Source organism: Anas platyrhynchos, chromosome 24, assembly GCF_047663525.1.
Source record: "Anas platyrhynchos isolate ZD024472 breed Pekin duck chromosome 24, IASCAAS_PekinDuck_T2T, whole genome shotgun sequence".
NCBI classification, from domain to species: Eukaryota; Metazoa; Chordata; class Aves; order Anseriformes; family Anatidae; genus Anas; species Anas platyrhynchos.
In genome coordinates, this window is record NC_092610.1 from 4,715,734 (window position 1) to 4,742,116 (window position 26,383).

Consider the following 26,383-nt stretch of genomic DNA (forward strand, 5'->3'; position numbering starts at 1 on the left):
GGTGGTGGTAGGGGGTGGTTGGACCAGATAATCTTTGAGGTCCTTTCCAACCTTAATGATTCTGGGATTCCACGATTCTAAAGAAGAAACCAGCTGCAAAGGCGAGTTTTTCCCTCTCCCAGGGTTTGCATTTGTGCAAGCAGCTGGCTCCAGCACAGTCCTCAGTCCCCGCCAGAGCCTGGTGAAAGCACTGGGACAGGCAGGAGCTGCTGGGGCAATGCGGGAAGCAGAAGGGACACGCGATGCTTTGAGCACACAAAAGTTTATTGGCAGCATCTTGCAAAAATAGACATATATTAGACATCGATTTTCAAGAGGTTTCTCTGTGCATCGCACGATCAGTAGTGGCACTGGTTCAGTAAGAGCAGCAAAACTGAATTCAAGTCCAGGTATTGCAGAAGTCACATTGGAGGCTCCGGCTGGTGAGCTGCGGGGTGAACGCAGGGATGGGGACCCGAATCCTGTCCCTACATTGTCCCCTTGTCCTCCAGCCGGCATGGGTGCTCCCCTAGTCCTGCCAGCACTGCATGTGCTGTGTAGGGAAAAAAATAAAAAAATAAAATACATATTTTTAAAAAGTGGTTTTGCTGTGTAAGTCCATCTGCAAAGAGAGAGGCTCCTTTCCCTTGAGATAGGCCCGGAAGAGGCTTTCTGCTGCAACAAAACTAACAACGAGCTAAAGAGAGATCAAAATCTCCTTCCAGAAGCAACCCCCGCCTGCGCTCACGGTGCCACCTGGGTAAACTTCCAGAGGCTTTTAAACCTTGAAGTGGGCATCCAAAAATAAAAAAGGAACAAAAGAAAAAAATCAGTGGACGTGGAGCTTTCCCTCTGCAGACACCAACAGGAAGGCCTGCGAGCAGTCAGAGGAGGAGAACCTGCTTGGAGGAGGTGAAGGGCTGCGTGGAGGCCACCAGGGCCTCCTTGAAGTCCTCCAGTGGGACTGTGGTGCAGGCGGGTGCGCCGAGCTGTCCCCTCTGCACCAGCTGGCACAAGGTGTCCATCATGCTGCTCAGGCTCTCCTTGTCTGCAAGGGAAGAAGGGGATTGCTCTTACCCGGCCACGTCCCATGGGAAGTTGTCCCCAGCCCTGCTGGCCACCTCTGGTAGCCTGTCGTGGTCCCTGCCCCTCTCAGCTCACCATGTGCGTGGTCCTTCTTCCACTGGGTCATCCAGAAGCCGCGCAGCCTCACGTCCCTGAAGATGAAGGCGCTCTGCAGAAAGCAGGAGGTGAGATCTGCCTCCCCCAGACCTGTTCCCAAGCCCACGTGAGCATGGCAGGAGGCAGCGAGGAGCTTTGCTCAGAGCTCTCCTTTGGGATAAACCCAATTTGGCAGGTTCATGTTAACGCAAGACCTTGCACCACAGCGCTGAGCAGCTCTGAGGGGCTGCGTCTTGTTGGGATAACACCGGGTTTCACGTCAGGGCAGAGCTCAGATGTGGCTCGGATGTGTGAGATAGGTTTGCATCAGGGCATGTTCAGTGCTCAGCATCTGTGGGGTTGTTTCCATGCTGGCATTCCCGAGCAGCCCAAACCCTCCATAAGCACAACCATACCGGAATGCAAACCAGCTCGTCCCATTACAGCCCCAATCAGTTAAAAAATAAATAAATTTGGGGGCTCTGAACGTGGTATCCAGACAGCAGAGTGCAGCAGAGGATAAGCTGAGCCCCCATGGGCACCAAGAGCATCCCCAGTACTCACCACTGGAACCGTCACGGGCTGCTTTGCCATGCCCCCGTAGGTGACCATGGTCCCTTTGGGTCTGCGAGAGGAAGGGGGCATTGGGTTACCCACAGCCCCCAGCACGCAGCTTTGGCCTTGCAACCTCTCCTCCATCGCACCCAAACACACCGCTGTACGATGAGGCTGGTCTCACACCACAGGCTCCTCCAGAAAGCCCTGAGGATCTGTTTTCTAGAGCTGCCCTCTTGCTCGCATGTTGGATTTGCAGCTACATAAACCAGCCAGCCATCACATGTGGCCAGGACCAGACAGACCTCTGTCTCAGATGTCTCCTGCCTCATGCCACGGGCAGAGTTTGAGACAAGCAAGAGGACGGTGATGCCAGGTTAACTTTAACTCCTGTTTTCCAAAACAACTTCACTCATTTCCCCTCATCAAGGGCTGGCATCTGTTCTTGATGTCCCTGGTGGCCACGTGCCCTGGATCTGGAGCAGGTCCCAAGCCCACGCCACCCCAGCCATGGGGCAGAGCCCAACTTACTGCAGATGCCGCAGCATCTCCGTCGTGCTCTTGCCTCCGACGCAGTTCAGGGCGAGCCGAGGCTTTGGGATGCTCTGCAAGAAAAAGAGGAAGCTCCAGCCTGAAGGGCTCAGCCCTGGTCTGGAGAGCTTGCGTGAAAGCCCTCCGTGGTGGGGAGCACATCTCAGTCTGTCGCTGGTATGGAAATACTTTGTGAAAAGCACTTTGGGGCTAGGAGTTTGGCTAGTTCAGGGCATGTTTGTATAAATGGATGGGTAAATACACGAGGTAAATAGTGAGTGGCTTAGAGAAGTGCAAGAATGCCATTTGTTAGCTTTGTATCTCTTCCTAACGATTTACAGTGTGGCCATCACATCGCCTGCCCAGAGATTAGGAAAAGCTTGTTTCATGTTTGTCCTTTCTACCATCCTCACAGCTCTCCTCGAAGCACTGAGCTGCAGGACCGCCCTGGATGGTCTCTCAGGGGAGCTCAACATCGAGGTACCTTAAATATTTCTTTCATTTCTGGCTTTCTCAGCATGTCCTCCGTGATGACGTGGTCTGCACCCAGGGCCTTCAGCCTCTCCACCAGCTTCGGGAGCTCAGGTCTGGGGGGAGAAAAAAGACCCCATGAGGCAGCAAGCAGCGTGTCCCCTTCCCCTTCCTCCTACTGGGATGGGTCTGAGGATGAGGCTGGGCAGAGCAGAGGCTGGGAAGCACCTTCACAGGACCATGGAATGGCTGAGGTGGGAAGGGACCTCTGGGTCCCCCTGCTCCCACCCCTGCTCCAGCAGAACAACTCCAAGCAGGGTGCCCAGCACCACGTCCAGGCGCTTTTTGGAGACCTCCAAGGAGGAGATGCTTCTCTGGGTAACCTGTGCCAGAGATCTGGCACCCACACAGCACAGACGGGCTTGTGATGTTCAGAGGGAACCTCCCGTGTCCCAGTTTGTGCCCAGTACTCACCTATCCCTGACCACATTGATGGTCCTGATGCCGGTGGCTTTGGCGATCTGGATGACAGCCTGGCCCACGCCGCTGTTGGCTGCGTTCTGGATGACGGAGTCACCTGGGGAGCAGAATTTCGGTGCAGCCGTGACCGCTGGAGCTGCAATCCCCTACGAACGCAGAGCCGGAGGCCTGTGTGTGCAACATACCTGGCGCCAGGCTCTCGAAGTCGGCCAGCATGCGGTACGCCGTGCACGGGTTGACACTGAGCGTGGCGGCGCACAGCAGCGGGATGTCGCTGGGCACCTGCAGCAGGCTCGCCTCGGGGAACACCGCCTGCGTCCGCCACGTCCCTGGGCATCGCAGCGTTTCGTGAGCAGCAGGAAAAGGAAAGAAAAAGGAAAAGGAAAAAAAAGGAAAAGGAAAAAAAAGGAAAAGGAAAAGGAAAAGGAAAAGGAAAAGGAAAAGGAAAAGGAAAAGGAAAAGGAAAAGGAAAAGGAAAAGGAAAAGGAAAAGGAAAAGGAAAAGGAAAAGGAAAAGGAAAAGGAAAAGGAAAAGGAAAAGGAAAAGGAAAAGGAAAAGGAAAAGGAAAGCATTAGGAGACCCCGACTCACACCAGAGCTTTAACTCACACTGCTGCAGCATCACCTCGCGACACACAATTTAAGCATCGGAGAGCCAATTATTAAACCTTTCCCCGTATGGCTATAGCCAAAATATTTAGATAGGCGAAGGAAGAGAAAGCTGGCAGTGCCTGAAACAATTTGCAGGCTGGAGGTAAGGCTGTGCTCCGTTTGCACTGCACTTTTCTTCACAAGTCAGTGAGGAAGAGACGTGAGCACCCCGGGCACTCATTCCCTACATATATTTAAGGGCAGTTTTGCAAATCTCCCATGGCTGAGCCATCAGCATGTTTGCCAAGACCTTGTGCACCAGGGAGCTTAAAGTCAGGACTCTACCCACCACTTTGTGTGACGCGTGCCCAAAACCCCAGGGTAAGAGATTCCCCCCATCCGTACACGCGCTGAAAGACTGCGATGCTGCGCCTTGAGCTTCCAGGGCAAAACGAGCCCTCTCGTGGCACGCACTGCCCTGCGCCTCAGCAGGACCCCGGTGGAGGCAGGAGATGCTCCCCTGCTGCCCACAGACAGCGGCTTTGTCACCCAGAGCAGCCCCATCACTTCCCAGACGTGTAATGGGACCGGGCTGGATGCAGTGTGCAGAGCTAACAGAAGCACTCCACATCCCAGAGATGAGCCCATACATTCAGAGCCAATTCACTCAGATTTAGTGACTATGTATTTATATCTGATTTAACCCCCTATCATCCATTTATTTTTTTTTTTAATGTTTAAAAATATCACATTTGGATCTTAACTAGATAACTTTCCTTCTCCCATTAAGCGAGAAAGCCTTTTAAGAAGAAATAGGCAAGGAACAAGCTGTTAAGCTAAACCAGAACCGACAATTTTTCTGGCCATTGGCGTGTCAGAGTAGCACGAGAGGCATTTGTTGGAAAATAAATTCCCAAGCTTTCCCATCAGAGCACTATTAGGGAGAAAACCGTAATGAGATATAACTCTGACCTTGCACAGGTTAAATGCTTTATCCCATGTCTTTAAAGAAGCTGTAAGTAGATGTGACAAAACGCAGTTGTTTCCAGAAGAGAACAGATTGCCGCGACGCTCTGTAACAGTGCAGAAGGCCCATAAAGGGTCTGCACTATAGAAAAGTAAATTATTCCTAAATTAAACCTCGGCATATGCAACGGCACTGCCAAAGCTCCCTGGGTGAGCGCTTCCTTGGGGTGCTTGGGACACGGTTTAGTGGGGGATAGTGGTGGTGGGGGGGATGGTTGGACCTGATCTTCTTGGAGGGCTTTTCCAACCTTAATGATTTTAGGATTCCTTGTGGTCGAGCGTGTCCCATGCACAGGAGCCAGGCTCTGGGGGCACAGTCCCAGTCCTGAACCCCCCCAGGAGGGCACGCCAAGCACCCAGCCCCGGGTACAAACTCACCGAGTCCAGCATCAGCCGGGATGACCCAGTCCCCGGGTCTCAGCGCTGTCACGCCGGGGCCGACCTCCAGCACGCGCCCGACGCCTTCATTCCCCGCCACGGCCGGCAGCGGGGCCAGGATGGCGTAGGTGCCTGCGGGGAGCACGGGGAGATGCAGAGAGGCAGGGCAAGGGTTCAAAGGCAGCACTGGCAGCGGGCAGGTTACCTTGGATCATGTTGATGTCGGCCGGATTGATGGGGGCCGCCAGCATCTTGACGTGGACGTCCGAGTGCCCCAGCCTGGGCACCTCCAGCTCCTTCAGCCTGTGTGGGGTCAGGCAGAGGAAGACTCAGTTAAGGCACTGAGGAGAGATTCCTGTATGACCTACACAATGCATCAGCACCATTTTCCCAGTCTATGTTGCTACAGCCTCATCTCCTCTAGCAGGAAAAAATAAGGACCTAACGTGGCACCTCCACTGCTCCTCAAACCGCCACTCCCAGCACCTCCTTTCATCAATCATAGGAACAAACCCAAAACACATCCCGCATAGAGAAGGGCCCCTCTGAGGAGAAGACATCCCAGCCCCTTTGCTACCAGACTGAAATCCAAGGAGAATGCCCATACCCCAAGGCTGGCTGACTTGGAAGCACAGACCCACCTAGGCTGGAGCAGACCTTCAAGACCATCAAGTCCGACCTCAACCTGACCTACGGGGTCCCATCACTAAGCCAAGCCCCTCATCACTAAATCCTCCCATCACTAAACCGTTCAGCTCAGCTCCCTCATGCTGTACATGGCCACGGGGAAAATTGCACAACATTTTTTGGCCGCCGTGGGTCTTGCACCTTCCTGGCAGTGGGGTCCTCCCAGCAAAGAGGATGCGGAGCAGAGAGGAGGGGTCCCACCACCCAGGGATGGAGCAAGCTCCTCCAGCTTGCGCCACGACGCTCCCCCAGGGGAAGGGGAAGCTGATTGCTGCCTGACCTATCTGCCAGCCGGGGCAAAGCCATCCAGAGGCGCCCATTTGCAAGATGAGGGCAATTTGAACTGCATTTGAACGAGCTGGTGGCTCTGCGAAGGAGGTGGCGCAGACCCTGCCAATTTTAAGAGCAGTTATTTGCCACAATTACATGCTGCTAAGTACGTGTCATTAGGAACAATACACTGAATTTCCTTCACAGCTTGTCCTGTGCTGGCAAAGTGTTTTCCCCTTCTCTCCTTGAAGCTGCCTGGGTGATTTGGAGACTTGGAGTTCTGGATTAAACACCCCCCTGCCCTTGTCAGAAGGCTTTTAGCACGCAGGAATCTGCTTTTTGCTTTGAAACAAAACCCAGACTGCACTGACAGCCTGTGGGAAGCTCCCAGGAGGGTCCAAAAACCTCACTTCAAGCAGTTTGGGATCAGAGACCTGCAGGGTACAGCTCTGCAGCTGCTGGGCATGGCCACGCGTGCTGACCTGTGGCTTTTGCCCAAAACCTTGTGTTTTGGCAAGGGTCGCCCACGAGTGATGGAGCTGCTCGCGTGTTTAACATCTGGGCAAAAAGCCTCCACACAGGACCAGCACCACAGACAGCCCAGCACCAACCTGCTACTTGGGTTTTCATGGAAAAATCAGTTTTATAATTAAAGAAAAAACACGGCAAGATTTTTGACCAAGGCTGCAGAACCCAACCACCCAACGCTCCACAGGAAAGCATCAACATTGCACAAGGAAGCCACTGACTCATTTCGGGCTCATCCCACCCTGCCAGAGCATTAGGGGAAGTCACACCCACAAGGGCATTTCCAAAAATCTGCAAAAAAAAAGACAGAAAGAGAAGTCACCCAGCATGAGCTGGGTCTTGCACAAGCAGCGGGACGAGGACAGCTGTTCCTGTCCCATGTCCCCACTGCGTCCCTGCAAATCTCAGCAGCCACCAGTGCCGATAAGCACCGGTACCCAACTGAGTGGTCCAAAGACAGAGCAGCCACCCATCTCACCCCCAAAACAGGGCTCGGGGTCTGGGTGCACCCAGATAACGTATCTGCACCTCCTGTGCTTCTACGTGACTCCAGCCAGTTCCGCTGGGTCAGCGCATCCTCAGCATTTCCTCTCTTGAAAAAAAAAAGGTACAAAAATTTCCCTTTTCCCAGACTTTTTGGTCATTTTAGGAGAACCTTGAATAGCCGCCGTGCCCTGGATGTCACCCCGCAGTGTTATACTTGAGGAAGCAACACTGATTCGGGCCCTGCTTTCGTTCCTGGCCCTGAATACCCCTAAACTGGGGACAAAGTGGGGTTCAGTGGTGCTGCCTCTCAGCACCTCCCCACTGACCCCAAATTCTGTGAGAACAGACTCCCCTGGAAGCACTGGAGACCCCCCCACCTTGTGGAAATATGGGTGAAAGGGGTTGGGGGTGCACCCCAAGCTCTGCCTGCATGCTGGGGACCTCTGAGCAACCCCTGGCATGACCCCATGGCCTGGGTCCCCACCAGGGACCTGCACCCATCCCTGCCCACTGCCCTGGGGGTGGGCAGCCCAGGACCCCCACACACTGCGCACCCCCAAACAGCCCCACTACAACCCTCTCCACACATACCCCATATGCATGCCCCCCACTTACTGCCCCCCCACTGCCATACAGCTCCACCTCACCCCTACACCTGCCCCCACAAGCTCAATGCACCCCCAGCCTGACCCCCCTGATTTGCACCCCTCTATACCCGCACCCCCTTGCAATGCATCCCCACAACTTATCTGCACCTCCTGCAATGCACCCCCATTTGCACTCCCCCATAATCCCACCTCCTGCAACGCACTCCCAATATCTGCACCCCTCCCAAAATGCACCCCCAGTACCTGCACCCCCACTTGCACTCCCCCCCACACCCCATCTCCTGCAATGCACCCACTGCAATGCACCCCTGACACCTGCACCCCCCCCAAAATGCACCCCCACTTCCACTCCCCCATAACCCCACCTCCTGCAACGCACCCCCGATATCTGCACCCCCCAAAATGCACCCCAATACCTGCACCCCCCATATGTGCATCCCCCATACCCCACCTCCTGCAATGCACCCCGATACCTGCACCCCCCCAAAATGCACCCCCACTTCCACTCCCCCATAACCCCACCTCCTGCAACGCACCCCCGACATCTGCACCCCCCCCAAAATGCACCCCAATACCTGCACCCCCCATATGTGCATCCCCCATATCCCACCTCCTGCAATGCACCCCCGATACCTGCACCCCCCCCACCTGCACCCCCATTCTCACCCCCTCTCCCCCCACCCCCCGTGCCCCCCTTACTGCAGCACCCCCGCGGGGTCCCCGTGCCTCTCATAGAGCAGCCCCCGCGGGGGGGGCCCGGTCGAGGCCGAGCGCGCCCGCACGGGGGGGACCCGAGCCCCGCGCAGCGCCCGCGCTGCCGCTCGCTGCATCCCGGCACGGCCCCGATCCGGCACTGCTCAGGCTCGGCTCGGCTCGGATCTGGCACGGCACGGCACGGCTGGGCAAGGTCCGGGCACGGTGCGGTCCAAGCACGGCTGGGCACGGTTCGGGCACGGCTCTGGCACGGCTCGGCACGGCGCGGCCGGCAGCAGCGTCACGGGGGCAGCACCGCCTCTCAGAGGGTCGGCACCGCCTCCGCCTGCTCTTAAGGCGGCCCCGAGCCGTGCCGAGCCGTGCTGAGCCGTGCTGAGCCGTGCCATGCCATGCCATGCCATGCCATGCCGTGCCATGCCGCGCCATGCCGCGCCGTGCCGTGCCATGCCGTGCCATGCTTTTCTTTGCCTTTCCGTGCCATGCTGACCCGTGCCGAGCCGTGCCGTGCCTTTCCTTGCTGTGCCGTGCCTTGCCTTGATTTTCCGTGCCTTTCCGTGCCGAGCCGAGCCGAGCCGTGCCATAGCATCCTTTGGAGCCGCCTCCCGGCCGTGCCGGCTCCGTGCACGGTTCGGTTGCTTAAAGCAGCGCGAGGAGAAAGCTCGGAGCAGGGATCGATTTCGGTGTTTTGCAGAATTTGCCTCGTTTATTCCTCTAATCACAGCCGGTCACACCGGGGGGAGGAGGAAGCCGAGGTGCTCTTCCACCGAGGGGCCCCTCGCGGCACAGCGAGCAGAGGTTTTTAAAAATTATTTCTTCTTTTGTGCCTGGATTTGGCTGCTCCAAGGGGGCAGCAGCTCCACGAGTGAGCCCTGTATAAAGCCGAGCTCGTGCTATGCTCATCACCCTCCTTGTCCACGTGCAATTAGCACGTCCCTTCGTTAGCATCATCACCAGTGCAGGAGCATCGCTGCTTGCCCATGGTCCCACACCGGCTGCAACCAGAGCACCCAGAGCATGTGGTTGGTTAAAAACACAACAGCCAAGTGGGAAATGCTCCAAAAAGCAGAAATCCAGGTGGGTGTCAGCCTCGTGGGGAGCCTTGTGCTGGGCACCAGTGCTGCACGCCGTACCCGTACTGGGCACAGGGCTGCAGCCTGCACCCAAAGCAGCAGGCTGTGCCAAAATCTGACCTGAAAGACTGGCATCAACTTGCCTGATGCTTCAAGGTCGTTTTAATAATAATAATAATAATAATAATAATAATAATAATAATAATAATAATAATAATAAAAGCAACCTGGAAAATAACAGTTGTGTGTGTGTGATTTCATGTGAGCTGAAAGTGCAAGATGAAGAAAAGGACCGGTTTTAGAGAAGGTGCCTGGTCGGGGGTGCTGACGAGATTTTTCTGCCTGTTTTGGTGTAAGATTTGTACAAAAAGCAGCTTCTGGAGGGGAGCGGCAGGGCTCAGCTCCGCCAACCGTTGCCAAAGGCTCTGCTAAACAGGCGAGGGGAGCGGAGAGAAAAATAACTTTTTCTCACCAACTTCTTCCGTTCAGAGCTGGAGGTGTTGTTTGTAACAGCAGCGGGTGTAAACGTGCTCCGACACCCGGGGGATGTGCAAGCGGGTAGCTGCCGGCAAACACCCCCGCAAACACCCTGCACCCACGGAGCTGGTGGCCTCCACGAGCACCGACGGCGCTCGTGATGCTGGTTCTGGCCCCCGGGGGGACATCCAGGAGCCAAAGCCACCATGGGAGCAGCTCAGCCAGATCCTGTCTCGTGGCACTGCATCACCCCACAGCCCTGGGTTGCTCCATCGTGGGAGTTACTGGCTGCATTTTGCATTTTACATTTTGCATTTTGCATTTTGCAGGGCTGGCTGAATGCTCACAAAGGGCACTGGTGGCTTGGGAGTCCCAGGTGAGCCCCCAGTTTTGTATCCCCCCTCTTGCAGGTGACCCCATTCCTGCCTCCAGGAGAGGCCGTGGGAAGTTGCTGCCCATTCCTTCCCCACCTCATTTTATTTCATGCTTTTGATAGCACTTGCTGGAGCCTGGCTTCCCATTTCCCCACCTAAACATTGTCCCCTCCACCTCCCTACATGGCAATTAATTCAATATATTCATTTCTACTGTCCTAAATTCAGTGTGGCATCCAGAAAGAGATGGGCAGGAGTGCCGGGCAAGTGAAGTCAGGCACGACTGCGGGGGTCTCTCGGCCCATTGTCCTGCCCCAGCTGGCAGGACACCCACAACCCCATCTCCAGTGCCCCTGGTCCCTGCTCTGGCAGAGCCCCAAATGGGCTTTTCCCATATCTGGTGGGATCCTGAGCACGGCTGTGTCCTGGAAGCATCCATACCACTGGGATGTGATGGTCCTCGGGCTGGTTGCCCAGCCGTCCCCATCCCCATTGCCCCCTTTAAACCAGCACTTCAATGCACAGCCATAAAACAATGGGGTTTTCACAGCACCAAAAGCTGCACCTTTCTGAGGAGGCTCGTGGCTTTCCCTGGAGGGGCTGGGAGGTTGGTGGGTTTTCCTTTGCCGTGGAGAAAATTGAGATTTGGGCCAAAAAATTGTGCCGTGGTGCTTCTACAGCTGCAGTAACCCACAAGTGGCTTTGGGCACGGAGGCAGTGTGGGGGATGCTGCTGGGTTTAGGATGGAGCAACGTGGATGAGCAGGCGCACTGGGAGGCTCAGGTGCCCAAGCTCTGCACTGCATGGCAAAGGGTTAATAACTAATTACAGCAGCCAAATGAGATGCCTTTCTATAGCGTTAGAAACGTATGCATTGGCAAATCAGGGCTGGCAGACTATTTATGATTATTTTGTTAATGTTTCTCCTGTAACAAGCACAATTTCCTGGTGATTAATGACTGCTTCATCTCCTGAAATTGCAATTTTTTTTTTTTTTTTTTAGGAGAAGCACACGGAGATTTGCATGCGAGGGCTTCGGGAGTGGGTGGGGAGAGGGGGAAGCGGGGACGGATCCTGAGGCACAGGCAGAGAGAGAGCAGAGGCCAGGGGAAGGAGCGATGCTCCCGGCTCCCCTTTGCCTTTTCCTGCCTAAAACCCACTGCTGCCAACTGGCAGAGGTTTGTGGGCCAGTCACATTGCTCGGGGCTGGAAAGCAAAATGCTGCCAGGCCGGGGGTGGGTTTGGTTCTGCACACACAGGGAGCCCCTGGCCAGGAGCCCCAGGGGATGCTCACGAGAGCTGAGTGGCACCTGGGGGATGATTGCTGTGATTTTGCCCCTAAAACCTAAATCCTGTTGAGGATGGGAGGGCTGCAGGGATCCCCTGGTCTCCAAGGGGGAGCCCAGCGGCTTTGCCCCAAGCCTTGGAGCTCAGGAGTGCTGAGATGCCCCCAGCTGTCACTGCTCTTCATCACATCCATGTGGGATTATTAATTAAGTACTTACAAGATCGACACAATTTTAACTAAGGAGAATAACAATCTGTTGCCTTTTTGGTGTAGAGATTGAAGGTGGACCTGTATCGCTTGGGAATAACTGGGAAAGCGGAGGCTGAGGGCTGGATTTTGGAGGGTTTTTGTTTGGGGACACACTCGGTGTTGTGCCTTGGTGGCCTTCCTGCGGAGGGTGGGTGCAGCTGAGCCATGCTGGACCTTGGAGACACCAGGACCGCCGTGGGGGTTTGAGCTTGCACGAGAGCAGACCTGGGAAATCATCTGCAAAACAAGCCCCTGCTCTGTGCAGAGGAAGCGATGCTCTGACAAAGACTCGAGGCCGGTGGATTGTCTGATTGCCTTTTTATTAAACGTGCCTGGATCTTAAAATGCAAAATACATTGTGCTTAAAGAACCACTTTCCATAATCCTTGGCTTATCCCCGAATCCCTCATTTAACACCTCTGATGGCGCTGGACAATCCCATAGCCTCTATTGAATCCTTTACCTAAAGCCACCCTCGTGCCCCACGCTCCCGGCTCTGCGCGGCAGCGAGGGAGTTGTGGCTGCCAGCACGCGGATGCCCAGGATTAATTTTTTTAAGCAAGCCGATGGCTGGCTCTTGTACCTCCAGAACAGCCTCCAAAACTGTATTTCCTTTGAAATGTTTCATTGTCAGATAATAACAAAAAAAAAAAAAAAAAAAAAAAGAAGAAAACGCTCGGCAGCTAACGGAGAATTGATGAGTTCTGATCCTCTGCCAATGAGATGAGAAAGGAGGCTCCGTCCCGAGCCATAAATAAGGAGAGGAGCTGACAAAGGATCCAGCCCTGCCTCATAACTCTGCAGCGGGACCTCAGAAAGTCACCGCGGTGTCTCCTGAGGGTAGGCAGTGCCTGGCCCTTGGCAGGTGGGGAAACTGAGGCAGGGATGGCCGGGGTCTCATGGAGATGGTGCGACGGGTCCCTGGAAGCCGATGCGCACACGGCGTGTGCAGGCATCCCCCTGCACACGTGCCCTTGTCCATACTCACAACGACGCGTGATCGAGGAGATCTCAGGGCAAATCCTTTATGGGGGGGCAAGCCAGAGAATTGCAGGGCAGGAGCCAACCCTTTTGGTACCATTTTTGGTACCGAGACCGATTCCATCAGAGCAGCGACCCCTCTGGGCAGGGGAGAGCTCTCGAAATAGCTTGGAAGAAAGCTCAGGTGAAGAGAGGAATCAAATCAGCACCTTTTATGCTTTTTTAATCTGCCTTTAACTTTTCCTTCAAACTTTTTTCCTCCCTTCCCTGCTCCAGGTCCCGACACGTCTCCATTCCGCCCCCTGACCATGCAGGCTCCTATTGATGGCAGACCTGACACTTTTCCAGCCCCGCATTAAACTGTGAGCACGAGCCATGCTACGTGGGACAAGAATCGATTGTTCTCCGGGTTTTGCTGGTTGTTTTAGTTCGCTCCTGTTCAGCTCAGCTGCCTGACGAGCTCTTTTTGTTGCAAACTGCAGAGCGCATCCTTTCTCTGACGGCGTTTGGAAAAGCACCAAAGCGGAGCTGCGAGGAGGACAAACACAGGGGAGGAGAGCCGACACTCCCCGCATACATAAAAGCGAATAAAACAGAATAAAACAAGCTGCAGAAGCAGTATCTCCCCCAGCGTAAGGATGAATAGGAAGTGCTGGACACGGCGATGCTCCCTCCTCTCCTCCAGGTTCGGGGCGGGCAGGAGAGGCAGTGCCCGGGCAGCAGCAGAGGTGATGATGAGAAACCTGAGCGATACCCAAACCCGGGGCTGAAAACAAACAGCTCTTGTGATGTGGGATGCGATCAGGGACCCGAAGCACGCCGGCTGATTCATGTTCCACTCCCCCTTTAAAAAAAAAATGCAACAAAATGGGAAAAGCGCTGAGTTTTGGTGCAGATCTGCTGGGTTTTCATGCCTGTATTCTTTTGCACCGAAGTCATTTTATTGCTGAATTTAGGGATGAGCAAATCCTTGCAGCTGGGATTGCAGCTGCTCTGTGGACCTGGGTTAAGTGCTGGCCAGCATCAGCCTGTGCTGTCTGGGATATTTTTGAGTTAAATGGTTTGTAAATCCCTGGGAGCTCCCGATGCAGAAGGAAGGGATGCTCCTGGGCAGCTCTGGGCTTTGGGCAGTGGGAAGGGCCTGGCACTGCCTGTTGTGCCCCTGGTGATGGGATTTTTTAATGCTGGCAGGTGCTGGGCTGAGGACAGCAGAGAAGTGCAGGGCTTCACCCCGACCGCCCCGTGGGGCTTGCCACGAGTCCAGGAGAAGAGCACAAGCGAGCGTGGCCCTAAGAGCAGTGCTGGGGTTCTGCATGTGACAGCAGAGCTGCTGCTGGCGGCTGTTCCCTGTAGTCCTGGGGCACTGCCTCCCACCAGAAGTGAGCACCCGGCTTTTTGCTCCATGAAACCCCTTGAAAATGCCACTGGGGGAATTTGTGGGTGCAGCACGGGGACGATCTCAGGTGGCTGGGGCTACCGGCGTCCGCTCTGGCTGGGGAGCTGGGATGGAGCATGGACTCTGCTGACACTTTGGGGTGTCTGCATGCAGCTGTGCATGGGAAATGCAGGGGTGGCTTGGAAAACCTCCTTTGGAGGTGAAGAGCAACTTTTCTCCTTGCACTCAGGGGTTGGGGTGGAAAAAGCAGCGTTTTGCTGCGTGCGCCTGCTTCTCAACCTCAGCCACGCGCTGGGTTGGTGCCATCGGCTCCAAAACTGCACCAGGGCAGGGCTCAGCTCTGGGGCTGGGGACGGATCCTTCCTCTTCCCAATTCCCCAGAGAGAAACCCCAGGGCCCTGGGAGCACAAAGCAGCAGGCGGGCAGGGAGTCGGGGCAGAAATAACCCCGCATAGCTCGGTGTAACACCGCACAGCATCTCCCAGCTGTTTCCTCCAGGAACTCTTGTTCACTTGTTGCCTCGAACAGGAATATGGGCGGCTCTGCGGGTTTATTTGGACAAAGACACAGAAGTTATTTCATCCTTTCAGGCGGTGATAACTCATCTAATAGCCCTATTACATCCGGCCACCGCACCGCGCCGGGCGCCTGACCGCTGGCCGGGCGGGATGAGATAAGCTGTTTTGTCTGTTAAGAAAGAAAAGGATTTTTGGGCATTAGGAAAGGCAGGTGATTTGAGAAAATAGCGGAGACTTATTAGAGATAAAGAACTGGATGGTGGTGTAATAGGCGTAGATATAGAAGAAGAAAGAGGGAGGTGTGTGGGGAAGAGGGAGGGAGGGTGGTGTGAAGGGAATGGAGGGGAGAATTAAGCAGGAGGTAAAAGTTTGGGGTGTGAAGCAGGTTAAATCCCCCCGTAGCAGTGCAGAGTGCTGATGGACATGTGGCCACATCCTTAGCTCTTGGGTCCTCGTGGGAAAAATAGGAAATTATTCCACTGGCAGCAAAAAGAGGTGTTCTGAATATAGGCTAAAAATGAAAGGTTTTGGCACAGGCGCCACGGTCACGCTCCTGCAGCCCACCTGGGTGCTGTGGCCCCGTCCTGTGGGTGCTGGGGAGGGCTCGGGGCAGCCCTGCCCTATGGCTCTGCCCTTTTATAAGCAAGTGCAAAAAACCCTCCCCAAAGTGCTGCTGATTCCTAAGAGGCCCCAAAACCCAGCGTTTTACCCCCAGCCTGGGGGAACCCAGGAGTGCGGACGTGCCCGCTGCGTTCAAGCTGCTGTCACCGAACACCCTGGAGCTGAAAACATTTATCCTCCGAATGGGAGAGAGGGTTTCAGCTGAGACCATTTGCAATCACAGAGAGGCCTGTATTTTTGCTGCAAATGACTGTACTTGAAGAGTGATTACTTCATTTTAGCTCGATTGCTCCTGCAGGCGCTCGGGGCTGATGGCGGTGGGAGACGGGGCAGGGACGGGCAGGGGGCTGCGGGCTCAGGGGCTGATCCTGCGGGGTGCTGAGGGCTCCCTGGTATCGTCCCCCTGGCTCCTGCTGCCAGGAGGAGGTGGGGAGGGATCGGGGTCAGGGTCCTGCTGTGTTCTCCCCTCTTTCAGCCCTGTTACGGTGATGGGGTTTCACCTGGATGTGCTGGAGGGGAAACCCTCCTCAGCAGGGCCTGATCCTGCCACGCTCGTGGCTGTGGGGCTGCCCTAATGGGCAATTCCTGCTTGTCCCCAAACCTGCTGGCGATAAAATACATGCAGGCATCCCATCCATCCATCCATCCATCCATCCATCCATCCATCCATCCATCCATCCATCCATCCTCCCATTGCATCTCCTCTGCGCATCCCATCCCTGCACACTCAGCCCCTCCACCCACGCCCCCACCTCATTAACTCCGCATATGCCCCCATACACCCCTATATACCCCAATACACCCCCATACACCCCCCTACATTCCCATACACACCCCATACACCCCCACAACCCCCCTTGCAGCTGCCAGTCGCTGAGACCCCTGCAGTAGGGGGCAGCCCCCAACCAAAGTGCCTTTGTAGCACCCCCGGCTCCACTTGTGCCAAATTCGGGCCATTTCCCCATGGCAGCTCCATGTGCAGGGGCTCCCCAGCCCCAGCAATGGGGACGCTGAGATTTCCCCCTCCTCATGACCCCCAGAGTCACCCATGGGTGCAGATTGTGAAATGTTGGGGAGCTTGGATGAGGTTGCGCCATGCCGGCTGCTAAAGGAGTTTTTGGGACAGCTGCTCTGGTTCCCCCTTTTCGTTTTGTTTTTGAAACACAACTTTGGGGTTTAAAAATGGGCAGCGTGGCTCAAACGCTCCATGTTCGGGTTGTTTGCCCCCAAATCCTGGCAGCACCCTGCTTCTGCTGGACCCCATCCAAATCCCCCCCATGCTGAGACGCTCGGCTGCTGGAAACAAATCCCAAATCCCCCAAATCCTGCAGAGTGTCCCCAGCTTGTCCCCCGCACAGACACACAGGACTCGTGTCCCTCAGGCAGGGTTTTAGCAGGATTTTAGTGCTGGGAGGGGATTTGTTCACTTTGCTCCTTGCTCGGTGCCATTTGGAGGCTGCTTTGGTTTGGAGAGGGGGAGCGGAGGTGTCCCTGGGCTCTCCTCGCCTCCCACCCCAAAACGTCCTCCCTGGGCTGGGGACACACGGGGCAGGACGTGGCCAGGCCCTGTGCCCTACAGCGGCTTCGGTGCAGCCCAGCAGAGCCATTTTTGCTATTATTATTTGGGATTTTTTGTTTTTTAGCCCCAATTTTGCTGCAGCGTCCCAGGGAGGCTGCGCTGGGAGGGTGCCGGTGTCCGTACCTGGGCGGATTTCACCCTCTGGGGATAAAACAAACAAACTCGGGGTGCAGCAGCCGCAGGGCAGCCGGGCTGGAGGTGGATTGCAAAATTCCCCCCCCCCAACCCCAGCTGGAGGAAAAACCTTTTCCTGCAGAGCCGGGGCTGGAGGCAAACAAGGGCCCTTTCATCCCCTGGCAGCACCGCGTCCCCACGGGCACCCAGCGCCGCGTCCCGCGCCTGCGCCCGCCGCCCCATGCACGTTTTCCTTTTTTTTGTGCCCTTTTGGGTTTGTTTTTATTTTTTTTTCCCCCTTCGCTCGCTGCAAGCCACGGCTGTGCCTCCTGCTACCTGACCCCCCCTGCCCGTCCAGGAGGGGCGGTGGCTTTGCTGAGTGTCACCCATGGGTGCTCCTGGCACTGTCCCTGCAGCTGGGGACCCCCCCACCCCGGGGACCCCCCCACCCCGGGGACCCCCCCACTCCAAAGCTGGGGCCCTCTGGAGTTAGGGGTGCCCCAGGATCGCTCCAGGCTAGTGGTGGCCCCCTGCAGCTGTCTCCCCCCCCAAAAAAAAAACAACAACACACAGGGATCCTCTGTGCAGCTGGGTCCCCCCTGCAGCCATGCACCCCCCTGCAAACAAACAGGGACCCCCCCAAATTGCAACCATGCCCCCCCAGCCTTGCTACCTCTCCGTGCAACTGGGACCCCCCCCAAAAGTGTCTCTATCCTGCAACCATGCACCCGCAGCTTTGAATCCCCCCCTTGCAGCCCCCCAGCCCTGCACCCCACTGCAAACAGGGACCCCCCCAAAACTGCAACCACACCCCTGAGCCTTTCGCCCCCCCCCTTGCAACCTTGAAACCCTTGCAGCAGGGACCCCCCCCCTTGCAACAGGAGACCCCCCCACCCTGTGCCCCCCACCACTGGGGACCCCCCAAACTGCAACGGTGCCCCCCAAACATTTCCCCCCCCCCTTACAACCTTGCACCCCCACAGCTGAGGACCCACCAACTGCAACCGTGCCCCCCCCAGCCTTGCACCCCCAGCAACTGGGCCCCCCCCTTGCAACCAGCGACCCCCCACACAGTGCACCCCCCTGCAACTGGGACCCCCCCCAAACTACACCCCTGCACCCCCCACCCCCATTGCAACCTTGCACCCCCTGCAACTCGGGACCCCCCCAAACCCAAACCGTGCCCCCCCTTTCACCCCCCCTTGTCCCCCCCCCTCCCCATCGGGGGCGGGGCCGCGCCCCCCCTCCCGCCGCCAGGGGGCGCCCCCCCCCTTGCCCGCAGGTCCCGGAGGCGGAACGGCGGAGCTGGAGGGGGGGTGTAGGGAGGGGGGGGGGGCAGGCTTTGTTGGGGGGGGGGGGGCGGTGGCAAAAGAGGGGGGGGGGGCCCGCTGGTGACGTCAGAGCGGCGCGGGGCCGCCGCTATTTGAGGCGCGGGGCGGGCGCCGGGGCCCCGCTGCGCCGCCCGCAGCATCCGCGGGGCCCGCAGGCGGCGGTGGCCGCCCCCCCCCGCCCCCCCCTCCCCGGGCCCCCCTCCCTCTCTAACCCTCCCCCCCCACCCCTTTACCCCCCCCCCTTCCCCAAAGCTCGCACCATGCGCAGCGCCCGGGCGCTGCTGCTCGCCCTCGCCCTGCGGGTCTGCGCCCTGGACACCGAGACGCCCTCCGGTGAGGGGGTTTTTGGGGACGGGGAGGGGGGAAGGGGGCGCGGGGGGGGGCGCTTTCGGTCGCCCCCGATCGCTTTCGGTCGCCCCCGGTTGTTTTCGGTCGTCCCCGAGCGCTTTCGGTTGCTTTTGCTCGGTCCCGGTTGCTTTGGCTCGCTCCCGGCTGCTCCAGCCGCTGCCTTGTGCGCGCCCCTCCGGAGCCCCGCGTTCCTCTGGGGGGGTTTTTGGGGGGGCTCCGGTCCCGGTGCACGGCTCTGCCCCCCCCCAGCCCGCCCCCGGTCCCGTCCCGGTGCCCCTGCAGCCGCCGCTCCCGTCCCCGTCGGGGCTCCGCCGGGTTGCGCAGCCTGGCAGCGGGGCTCGGTGCCGCTTTGGAGAGGGGGTCCCCGGGGTCTGCGGGGGGTTTGGGGGGGGTGAAGGGGTCCGGGGTCCCCCCCGTTGTCCCCTCCGGTCCCCAGCACGGCTCCAGGAGCGCTGCGGAACAGGTGGCGGCTGGCAGCGCGCTCCGCTCGCAGCCCGGCGCTGTGCTGCGGGGTTAAAATTAGAGCTTCCCCAAAGAATGTGTTAGTATTTCTTATTATTTTTCCCAATTTCGACGTTTTCTCTCCTCCGGGCTTCCCTGCCTGGCCCCCAGCCTCTCTGCTGGGCTCGGAGAACAGCGCCTGGGGTGCAGCAGCCCCACTGCCACCCTCCCCAATTGGGGTACCCGTGGGGTCTGTGGGTTTGGGGCTGTGCTGGGTGTGGGTCTGGGGAGGTGCGGGCACGGGGGAAACTGAGGCACGGGGCAGAAGGGACCCGGTGCTGCAGCTGCTGGCTGCTGGGAGCCGCTCCCTGCTTCGGGGTTTGGCTTTGCCTCGCTCTTTCCTGTTTTCCTTTCACTTTGGGGCGCAGCGGCTCACCTGCGTGCAGCCCCGGGGTTTGGCGGTGGCCCCACTCCAAAAATCATAAATAGTGCCAGGCAGCTGCAGGGAGCTCCGTCGGGCTGACCTGGGTGCGATGGGGAAACTGAGGCACGGGGCTTTGCTGGGTCCACTGCTGGAGGAAGGGGATTCTGCCCCCACCCGTGGTGCTGGGGGGTCCGGGGCTGTGCTGCTCCCCAGCCCCGTGTGGGGTTTTTTCCCCTCATAGCATCCCGGTGTTGTCACGTCTGGTCTGCAGCAGCCTGCGTGGGGTGGTGGTAGCGGGGTCTGTCTGTGGAGCATCACGGCTTGTGGAGGGGATTTGTGCTGGGCAGTTTTGGGGAATCGTGATGGTTTTCCCCAAAGGGGAGCAGCGGGATGGGGCTGGGTTTGGATGGGGAAGGGGCTCGGGATGGGGTTTGCGTGCTCCCAGGCGAACCTCTTCCCTCCCGTGGGCCTCGGCATCCTGCCCCCGAGCTGAAATTTGCTGAGGATCAGCTCCAGCCCCAGCTGTGGGCAGCTGCGAGCCGGAGCCGCGCAGCCCCGAGTGCCTCCGCTCAGCGCTTCCCCTGCTACAGGCAGCGCCCGACCTGCCTCCAGCCCGCTGGGTCTCTCGCTCTCGCTGCAGCCGGCGGTTTTCCCTAAATCCCATCGTAAATCCCAGTGTCTGGGACTCAGTGACCCGGCTTCGTGAACCCGGACGGGTGCCCAGTGCCCTGGCCGCAGCCTGCCCCGTCCCCCCGGGATGCTCCCGGCTCCTCTCCGGAGCCCTTGAACTTTGGTGATTTGTTACAGATTTGTTAAAATTTCCCAGTGGCTGTATTGTGCATATCACAGTGTTGTTTTTTTTATAGGGGAGGGTCCCTTTGGTGGCACCCCTGGGTGCTGTGGTAGGGGTTGCTCTCGAGGGGTGCCCTGGTTTGGGCTGCCCGTGCCCCCCAGCACCAGCTCGGGGTGCCTTCCAGCAGCGCCTGGGGCGCACGGCAGCAATTAGCAGCAATTAAGCAAATAAAATATTTGGGTTTGTAGCTTTGCCTTAGGAGGAGGTTCAGGGGGGAGCCCAGACCTGAGGTTTGGGGCTCCTCTGGTGGCACCAGGATGATGGTTTTGGGGTGGGCAGTGGAGGGGTCGGCACGGGTGAACTTGACCTCTCCCCCGACCCCGTGGCCGTGCTGTCGGGGCTGGGTGAGCGTGAGCGGCCGCGTTCCCCTGGGTCAGGGATTGGGGTCGGGGAGCGGAACAAATCTGGCGGCGTCCCCCCGGCTGTTAACGGCCGCGTCATTGTCAGCAGAGGCTGTGGGGACAATGGGGGATGCTGGGGACAATGGGGGATGCTGCAGCTCAGCGTCCCCACGCAGGGGTCAGGACCCCAGGGGCCGGTGTGGATCTGGGGGGCTCTTGTCGCCGGCAGCCCCCTCGCTGGTGCTGGGCATGGGATGGTTCCTCCTCCCTGCCTGTTCTGCTGTGTTGGGAAGAATTTTGCTTGCTGTTTTTGCTGCATTTTGAGGCTTTTTAAGCTGTGCTCTGTGCTGCTGTCGGGCACTGGGGCGAGGGCTGGCTGTGGGGTGCTGGATCCTACAGCACCCGGCCGGTGCGGGCACACCGCGTCCCTCCTGGGGTGCTCTGAAAAATCCTGCTCATGGCAATGTCCCTGAGTGTGCCCGGGGTTGAGCTTTTCTGCTCCCGTGCTCCCTTATTTTTGGCTCTCTCGTGTGGTCCCCTCTCCGTAGGATCCAGACTGCACTGGGCTTCGCTGTCCGTGGGGGTGAAGCAGAATTTGGGGATGCTCGGTGGTGTCAGAGCCCATGGATGGAGCTGGAGCTGTGGCTCCATACCCGTGGTGGAGGGCTGCAGTGCTGCTTCTCTCCCCCAAAGGCTCGTGGTTGCGTTTGCTGTGCTTTCACCCTTTTTCTCCCCTCTCCGGAGCTGGTGCTGCTCTCCCTGGGTCGTGTTTTCCCCGGCCGCGGGCGGGTGCTTGGACCTGCCCCGGGATCCTGGTGAGTCACCTCTTGGCCCGAGCTGAGCATATTTTCCTTTCTTATCCAAACTAAGACAAACCATCCAAATCCCAGCTTCCTGGGGACTTTTCCCTGCATGAAGCCAGCGGGATCAGCAGGATCTGGCCCCTGGAAGACAAAGGTGGCCGCTCGCTGGTGGCTCCAACCCCTGCCTCCCCACTGCCAGCTGCTGGGGATGATGTACCCCCGAATGCACGGGAAGGAAGCTTTTTTTTTGCTCACAACCACTTCTTGGTGTGGTGCACGAAGCCCTGAGCCCCCTGTCGCCTTGCTCACCCCCTGCTTGCTAGGGGACACCCCCCAAAAATCCCCTCCTGTCCATGACCCCCCAGGTGTTGGCTGCTTACTGCCAGCAGCCGTGCAGGGGTTAAGCGTGCGGGGCTGGAGGCAGGGGCAGGTAAATCCCTTCCGCATGCTCAGAGCTGGGAGGTGGCAGGGCTCGGGAGAGCCTTATCAACACAGCCCTGCCATCTGCCTGCTTAAACCTCCATAAATAAGCTTTTTAATAATCTATTATTAACATGCACTATAATTGTCTTATTAGACATGTCTGGGAACCTTTCGTTACTGCGTGATTAAATGTCAGATTCCCAAACCTCCTCCTCTCCCCGATGGCAGCCGGGGGGGTGCTTTGCAGCTGGCTTTGGGCACCGCTCCCGTGGCTGTGGGGTCCCCACTGTGCCCTGTCCACTGGGAGCCTCATGCAGGCCACGCTTCCACCCCGTGTGGATTTGGAGGGGGTCTCGTGCCGTGGCCCTTGCCCATCCCAAAGGCTCGCCGTGCCCTTCCAGGCTGCACAGCCTGGGGAAACCGAGGTTTTTCCCTCCAGGCTGGAGCTGCGGCCCGGGGAGACCTGGGCGAGGAGGATTCCCAGCGCGTTTCCCCCCCCCCCCCTCCACCCCGGGCTGATTGCCTCCTTGTTGGCAGCCTTAAAATAAATCCGTCCTGGAGACGGAGCGCTCTCTTTCCGCCGCAGATGGCCTCTTCAAACCCCGCTCCCTGGCAGAGGCTGCTGTTGATTTTTAGCGTGGGGACGCATCCGGGTGGGTGCCCGGACCTGGCACGGCCGTGGGACATCCTGAGGACACGGGGACCCGCTCGTCCTTGCTCTCACCCCCGCAGGGCAGCCCTGGGGAGGAAGAGGAGGAGGAGGAGGGACGGTGGGAGCTGGCAGGCGCCGCAGGGACTTCCCTCTTGCTGCCTGAGCTGCGCTGGGTGTTTGTCGGGCTCTTTCCTTTCCTGGCGCTGGGAGCGGCTTCTGCTACACCCTCTGTGTGGATCCAAAGTCCAGCACTGCTCCAGAGCTTGGGGACAGCCCTGTCCCCTCCCCAAGCTGGTGCTGGGGGAACACAGGCTGGTTGGGGTCTTGCAGTCAGCAGCACTGCCCTCACCTGCATGCTGTGGGCTGCGAGGTGCTGGCAGAGCAGTTGTTGGCTCCCTCCTGTCCCCAGCAGCTCCCCGGCTTCACCCGAGGTCCTGGGCAGGGCGCGATGTCCCGGGGACACACACACACACACACACACACACAGGTCTGGGGGGCTTCGGCTTAGCTGCGCCCCAGTTCCTCCGCCCCAAAGCAGAGCCCATGGGGCTGCACCCCCTGGGGACCATCCCCATGCCTCCGACCCCAAATCTGGGGGTGCCGAGGGCTCTGCTGCGGCTTGGTGGCCGGGGCTGCGCCGTGCGGTGCCACTGCCACCAGAGGGAGCGGGGACACGGAGCTGCAGCAGCAGCAGCCAGGTCCCCACGGCTGGGGACACCGCGTGCACCCCTCGGTGCTGGAGGGACCCCTTCTTTTGGGGTGGGGGGTACAGAGGTGCAGTGCTGCAGCTGGAAGACAAATGTATTGTGGCTGGAGAAACACGGAGTTTATTTTATTTGGTGATTTGGCTTTACAAATATTGGGGAATCGCCCATAGCTGGGTGGTTGCAGCGGTGCAAAATTCCACTGCGGGGAGCCCCTTGCTCTGGGAGCCCCCCCCGGTGTGAGCCAGCAACTGCTTTGATTGCTTGGACACCCCCCTACATGGATCAGCTCTTGCCTGGCTTCGTTAAGTTAATGAGGGTTGTGGCTTGCTGGAGCTGCCATCCCAGCCCTCCCCGGACAGCACGAGGGGGCTGCGGTGACCTGATGTGCCGTAATGAGGCCGTGGTCGTGCTCGGTGCTGGTGGCCTCGACTGGGGCAGCAGAGAGGAGCCCTGGGATGTCCGAGCCGGGCGTGCATCCCTGTGCATCAGCCGTCCAGCACAATTAGCCCAATTAGCCCAGCCGGGGAGCAAACCTCGCTCCAGCCCAGTGCACTTCATCTATGATGGCACCGCGGGGACAAAAGGGCTGCTCCCACCCAGCTGCTCCCCACTGAGGGGCTTTGTCTTTGGGGTAGTGCCTGGGGTCTTCACGTCGTCGGGGGGAGCCAGTGTTCCTGGGATGAAGGCTGTGCAGCATCACAACTGCTTGCCCGTGGAGATGGAGGCAGGCTGGATGGATGGACGGAGCACGGACAAACGGCATTTCCTTGCTTGGATGGACCTGGAGGTGCCCACAGAGCTGCTGCAGCTATAGGGGATGCTCTGCGGGGTGCCGCTGGCCGTGTGCTCAGTGCCACCTCCCTGCGTGGTGCTGGTGCCCCTGGTTGGATGTCTGAGGGTGTCCCTCGTGTCTCATGTGCCCTTACGCCGCGCTGGTGGAGCCTGGGGGGTTTTGGGGTTGCTGGGAACCTCTGAAGACTTTGCTTTTCGTGGGAAGGAGAAGCCTGAGCTGTGACAGCAGGGCTTCAACAGCAAACTGAAACGTGTGCCTGGTCCCGGGCTGTTCCCGAGTCATGCAGAGAGCAAAGTCCCGCTCTGAGCCGGGCAGGGTGGCAGCGGGTGGCACCGTGGGGCTGCGGCCATCGGCGGTGCTGCAGGGACCTGTTAGACTCATTAATGCTCCGTGTAATTAGCTGAATAAATGCTTCTCACATAATCATCAGCTGCAATTTGCCTGACGGTGTTAGCGGAGCAGGGAGGGCCCCTGGGGACTTTGCACCGGTGGTGGTGCTGCACGTGGGGGGCTGCAGGGCTCTCACCAGCCCTGCCTCTTCCCAAGGACTCTCCTGGTGCTGTTCATTTTTTTTTTTCTGTATTTTCAGCCTCACGGTCGCTGTCTGCCTCCTTGCTGAGTGATAAAGTCCCATCGATTTTTTTTTTTTTTGTTTCCATGACCAACAACCGGCCTGCTTTACTTTTGCATTAACAGCCTCAAACTAAAGCAGCACATCTCTGCGTGGGGAGAAAGTGTTTCTCTTTATCACTTATTTGGTAACTCTCACCCGGGCTCTTGCTCATTTGCTGCTGCTCGCCTGGGGTGCGTGGGGCCCTATCCTGCCTGCTGGGTTCATCCCCCGGGCTCTCCAAAATCCCAGCCCTGATGAGCAGGTCCCTGCGTGGGAGAAGCTGGAGCGATGCAACAGACGGAGGAGAAAAGGGAGGCACGAGGCTGTGCAACGGCCAGGACGCAGAGCAAACCCAGCACCAAGCGCTGGGCTCGTGTTTTTATCCTGTTTGCAGCAGATCTCGGGGTTTTGAAAGCTCGGCATTTTGCTTTCAAGGCGCTGGGTTCACTGAACCTCGTGGTTCGGTGCAGCGAGTTGGCCAGACCTCAGCCCAGCACCCGGGCACCTCGCTGCCGCGTTTTCAGAGGCCTTGGAAACAAAGTGGGGGAGCTCTGAGCTCGGCAGAGCCCTCCGGAGAGCTTGTTTGTATTCCGGAGGAAAGGGAAATTCAATTTTTTGACAAATGACACAGGCCATTTGCAGAGCAAACCTGGCTTTGCAGACAGCGCTGCGAGCGACGGAGGGGAGGTATTAAAAGCAATAAATAAGCTGTTGAGGGAAGGCAGCGGAGGGCTCTCGCGGCTCTGGATTTACGATGTGCTGGCCCCCAGCGACGGCTGCTCTGGAGCCAGCACCTGCATGGGGACCTGGAGCTGTTACCTGATGCACAAAGGGGCACGGGGGTGTGGGGCTTGGGGCTCGCTGTCCACCCCTGGCAGCACAGAGGGGGCATGGAGACCCCAAGAGTGCTCTGCAGGTGGATGGGGTCCTGCTGAAACCCCCCACTGATTTTTTTTTTTTTTTTTGGCTCAGCTGTTTTGTGCACCTTTTCCTTGTTTTCCCTGCCATGGGGGATTCTGCAGGGGGGGCAAGCAGCCAGGGGGCTTGCTCACATCAGCCCCGTTGCCACCTTTAAGCCTGTGTATCGCTCTCCCCTCCTTGTTTTTCACGGCTCAGCCCAGCCAGGGAGGGTGATGCTGACCTGGATTTTGCAATGGGATGTGCTCCTGGTCTGCCCTGACCTTCCTCGCCTCTCCTTCCCCTCCTGCCCACTTCACTTACAGGGGCAGGATGCTTTTCTCCCCTTCGGGGCTGCAGCACGGGGTTGTTTTGGGGCTGCTGCAGGGAACTGAGCTCCTTGAAGCCAGTGGCACGTGGTGGCCACCTCACAAGGGTTGTCCTGTTGCAGCCCCCATCATGCTGCATGTTCACAGCTCTTCCGAACCAGGAGTGGCCCTGCTCTGGGTGTTCTGAGGCCATAAATAACGGGGCTGAGCCCCCCTGGCACCACCACGTGCTCCATCACTGGAGGCTTTGCCCCGTGGTGTGCTGCTCCCCACTGCAGCAAGGAGGTACCTGGAGGG

General features: G+C 58.2%; 2 protein-coding genes across 6 annotated transcripts in view; one reads left to right on the forward strand and one right to left on the reverse strand.

Moving 5' to 3' along the window:
- Nucleotides 1-246: 246 nt before the first annotated feature.
- On the reverse strand, nucleotides 247-8,748 carry MECR (mitochondrial trans-2-enoyl-CoA reductase). 2 transcript variants are annotated; one of them, XM_027443937.3, is made up of 10 exons: nucleotides 8,450-8,748; nucleotides 5,377-5,474; nucleotides 5,172-5,303; nucleotides 3,363-3,506; nucleotides 3,172-3,274; nucleotides 2,711-2,813; nucleotides 2,227-2,300; nucleotides 1,705-1,765; nucleotides 1,141-1,213; nucleotides 247-532 (listed from the first exon to the last, which is right to left on the reverse strand). In XM_027443937.3, the coding sequence occupies exons 1-10, from the start codon at nucleotides 8,578-8,580 to the stop codon at nucleotides 468-470; spliced, it is 984 nt and encodes a 327-aa protein (XP_027299738.3). In that variant the 5' UTR covers nucleotides 8,581-8,748; the 3' UTR covers nucleotides 247-467. The 2 variants fall into 2 exon arrangements, with proteins under 2 accessions (XP_027299738.3, XP_027299737.3); XM_027443936.3 differs by having other exon boundaries at nucleotides 247-1,027; nucleotides 8,450-8,745.
- A 9,890-nt stretch (nucleotides 8,749-18,638) lies between these two features.
- The window catches only part of PTPRU (protein tyrosine phosphatase receptor type U), a 55,111-nt gene continuing 47,366 nt past the window's right edge, over nucleotides 18,639-26,383 (forward strand). For 3 of the 4 annotated variants that reach the window (XM_038167342.2, XM_038167343.2, XM_038167344.2), the window contains exon 1: nucleotides 18,640-18,795. In XM_038167342.2, the coding sequence (XP_038023270.2) occupies nucleotides 18,723-18,795 (73 nt within the window). In that variant the 5' untranslated portion in view covers nucleotides 18,640-18,722. Of the gene's footprint in view, nucleotides 18,796-26,383 lie in introns of all 4 variants that reach the window. The other variant, XM_038167341.2, reaches the window with a different exon arrangement.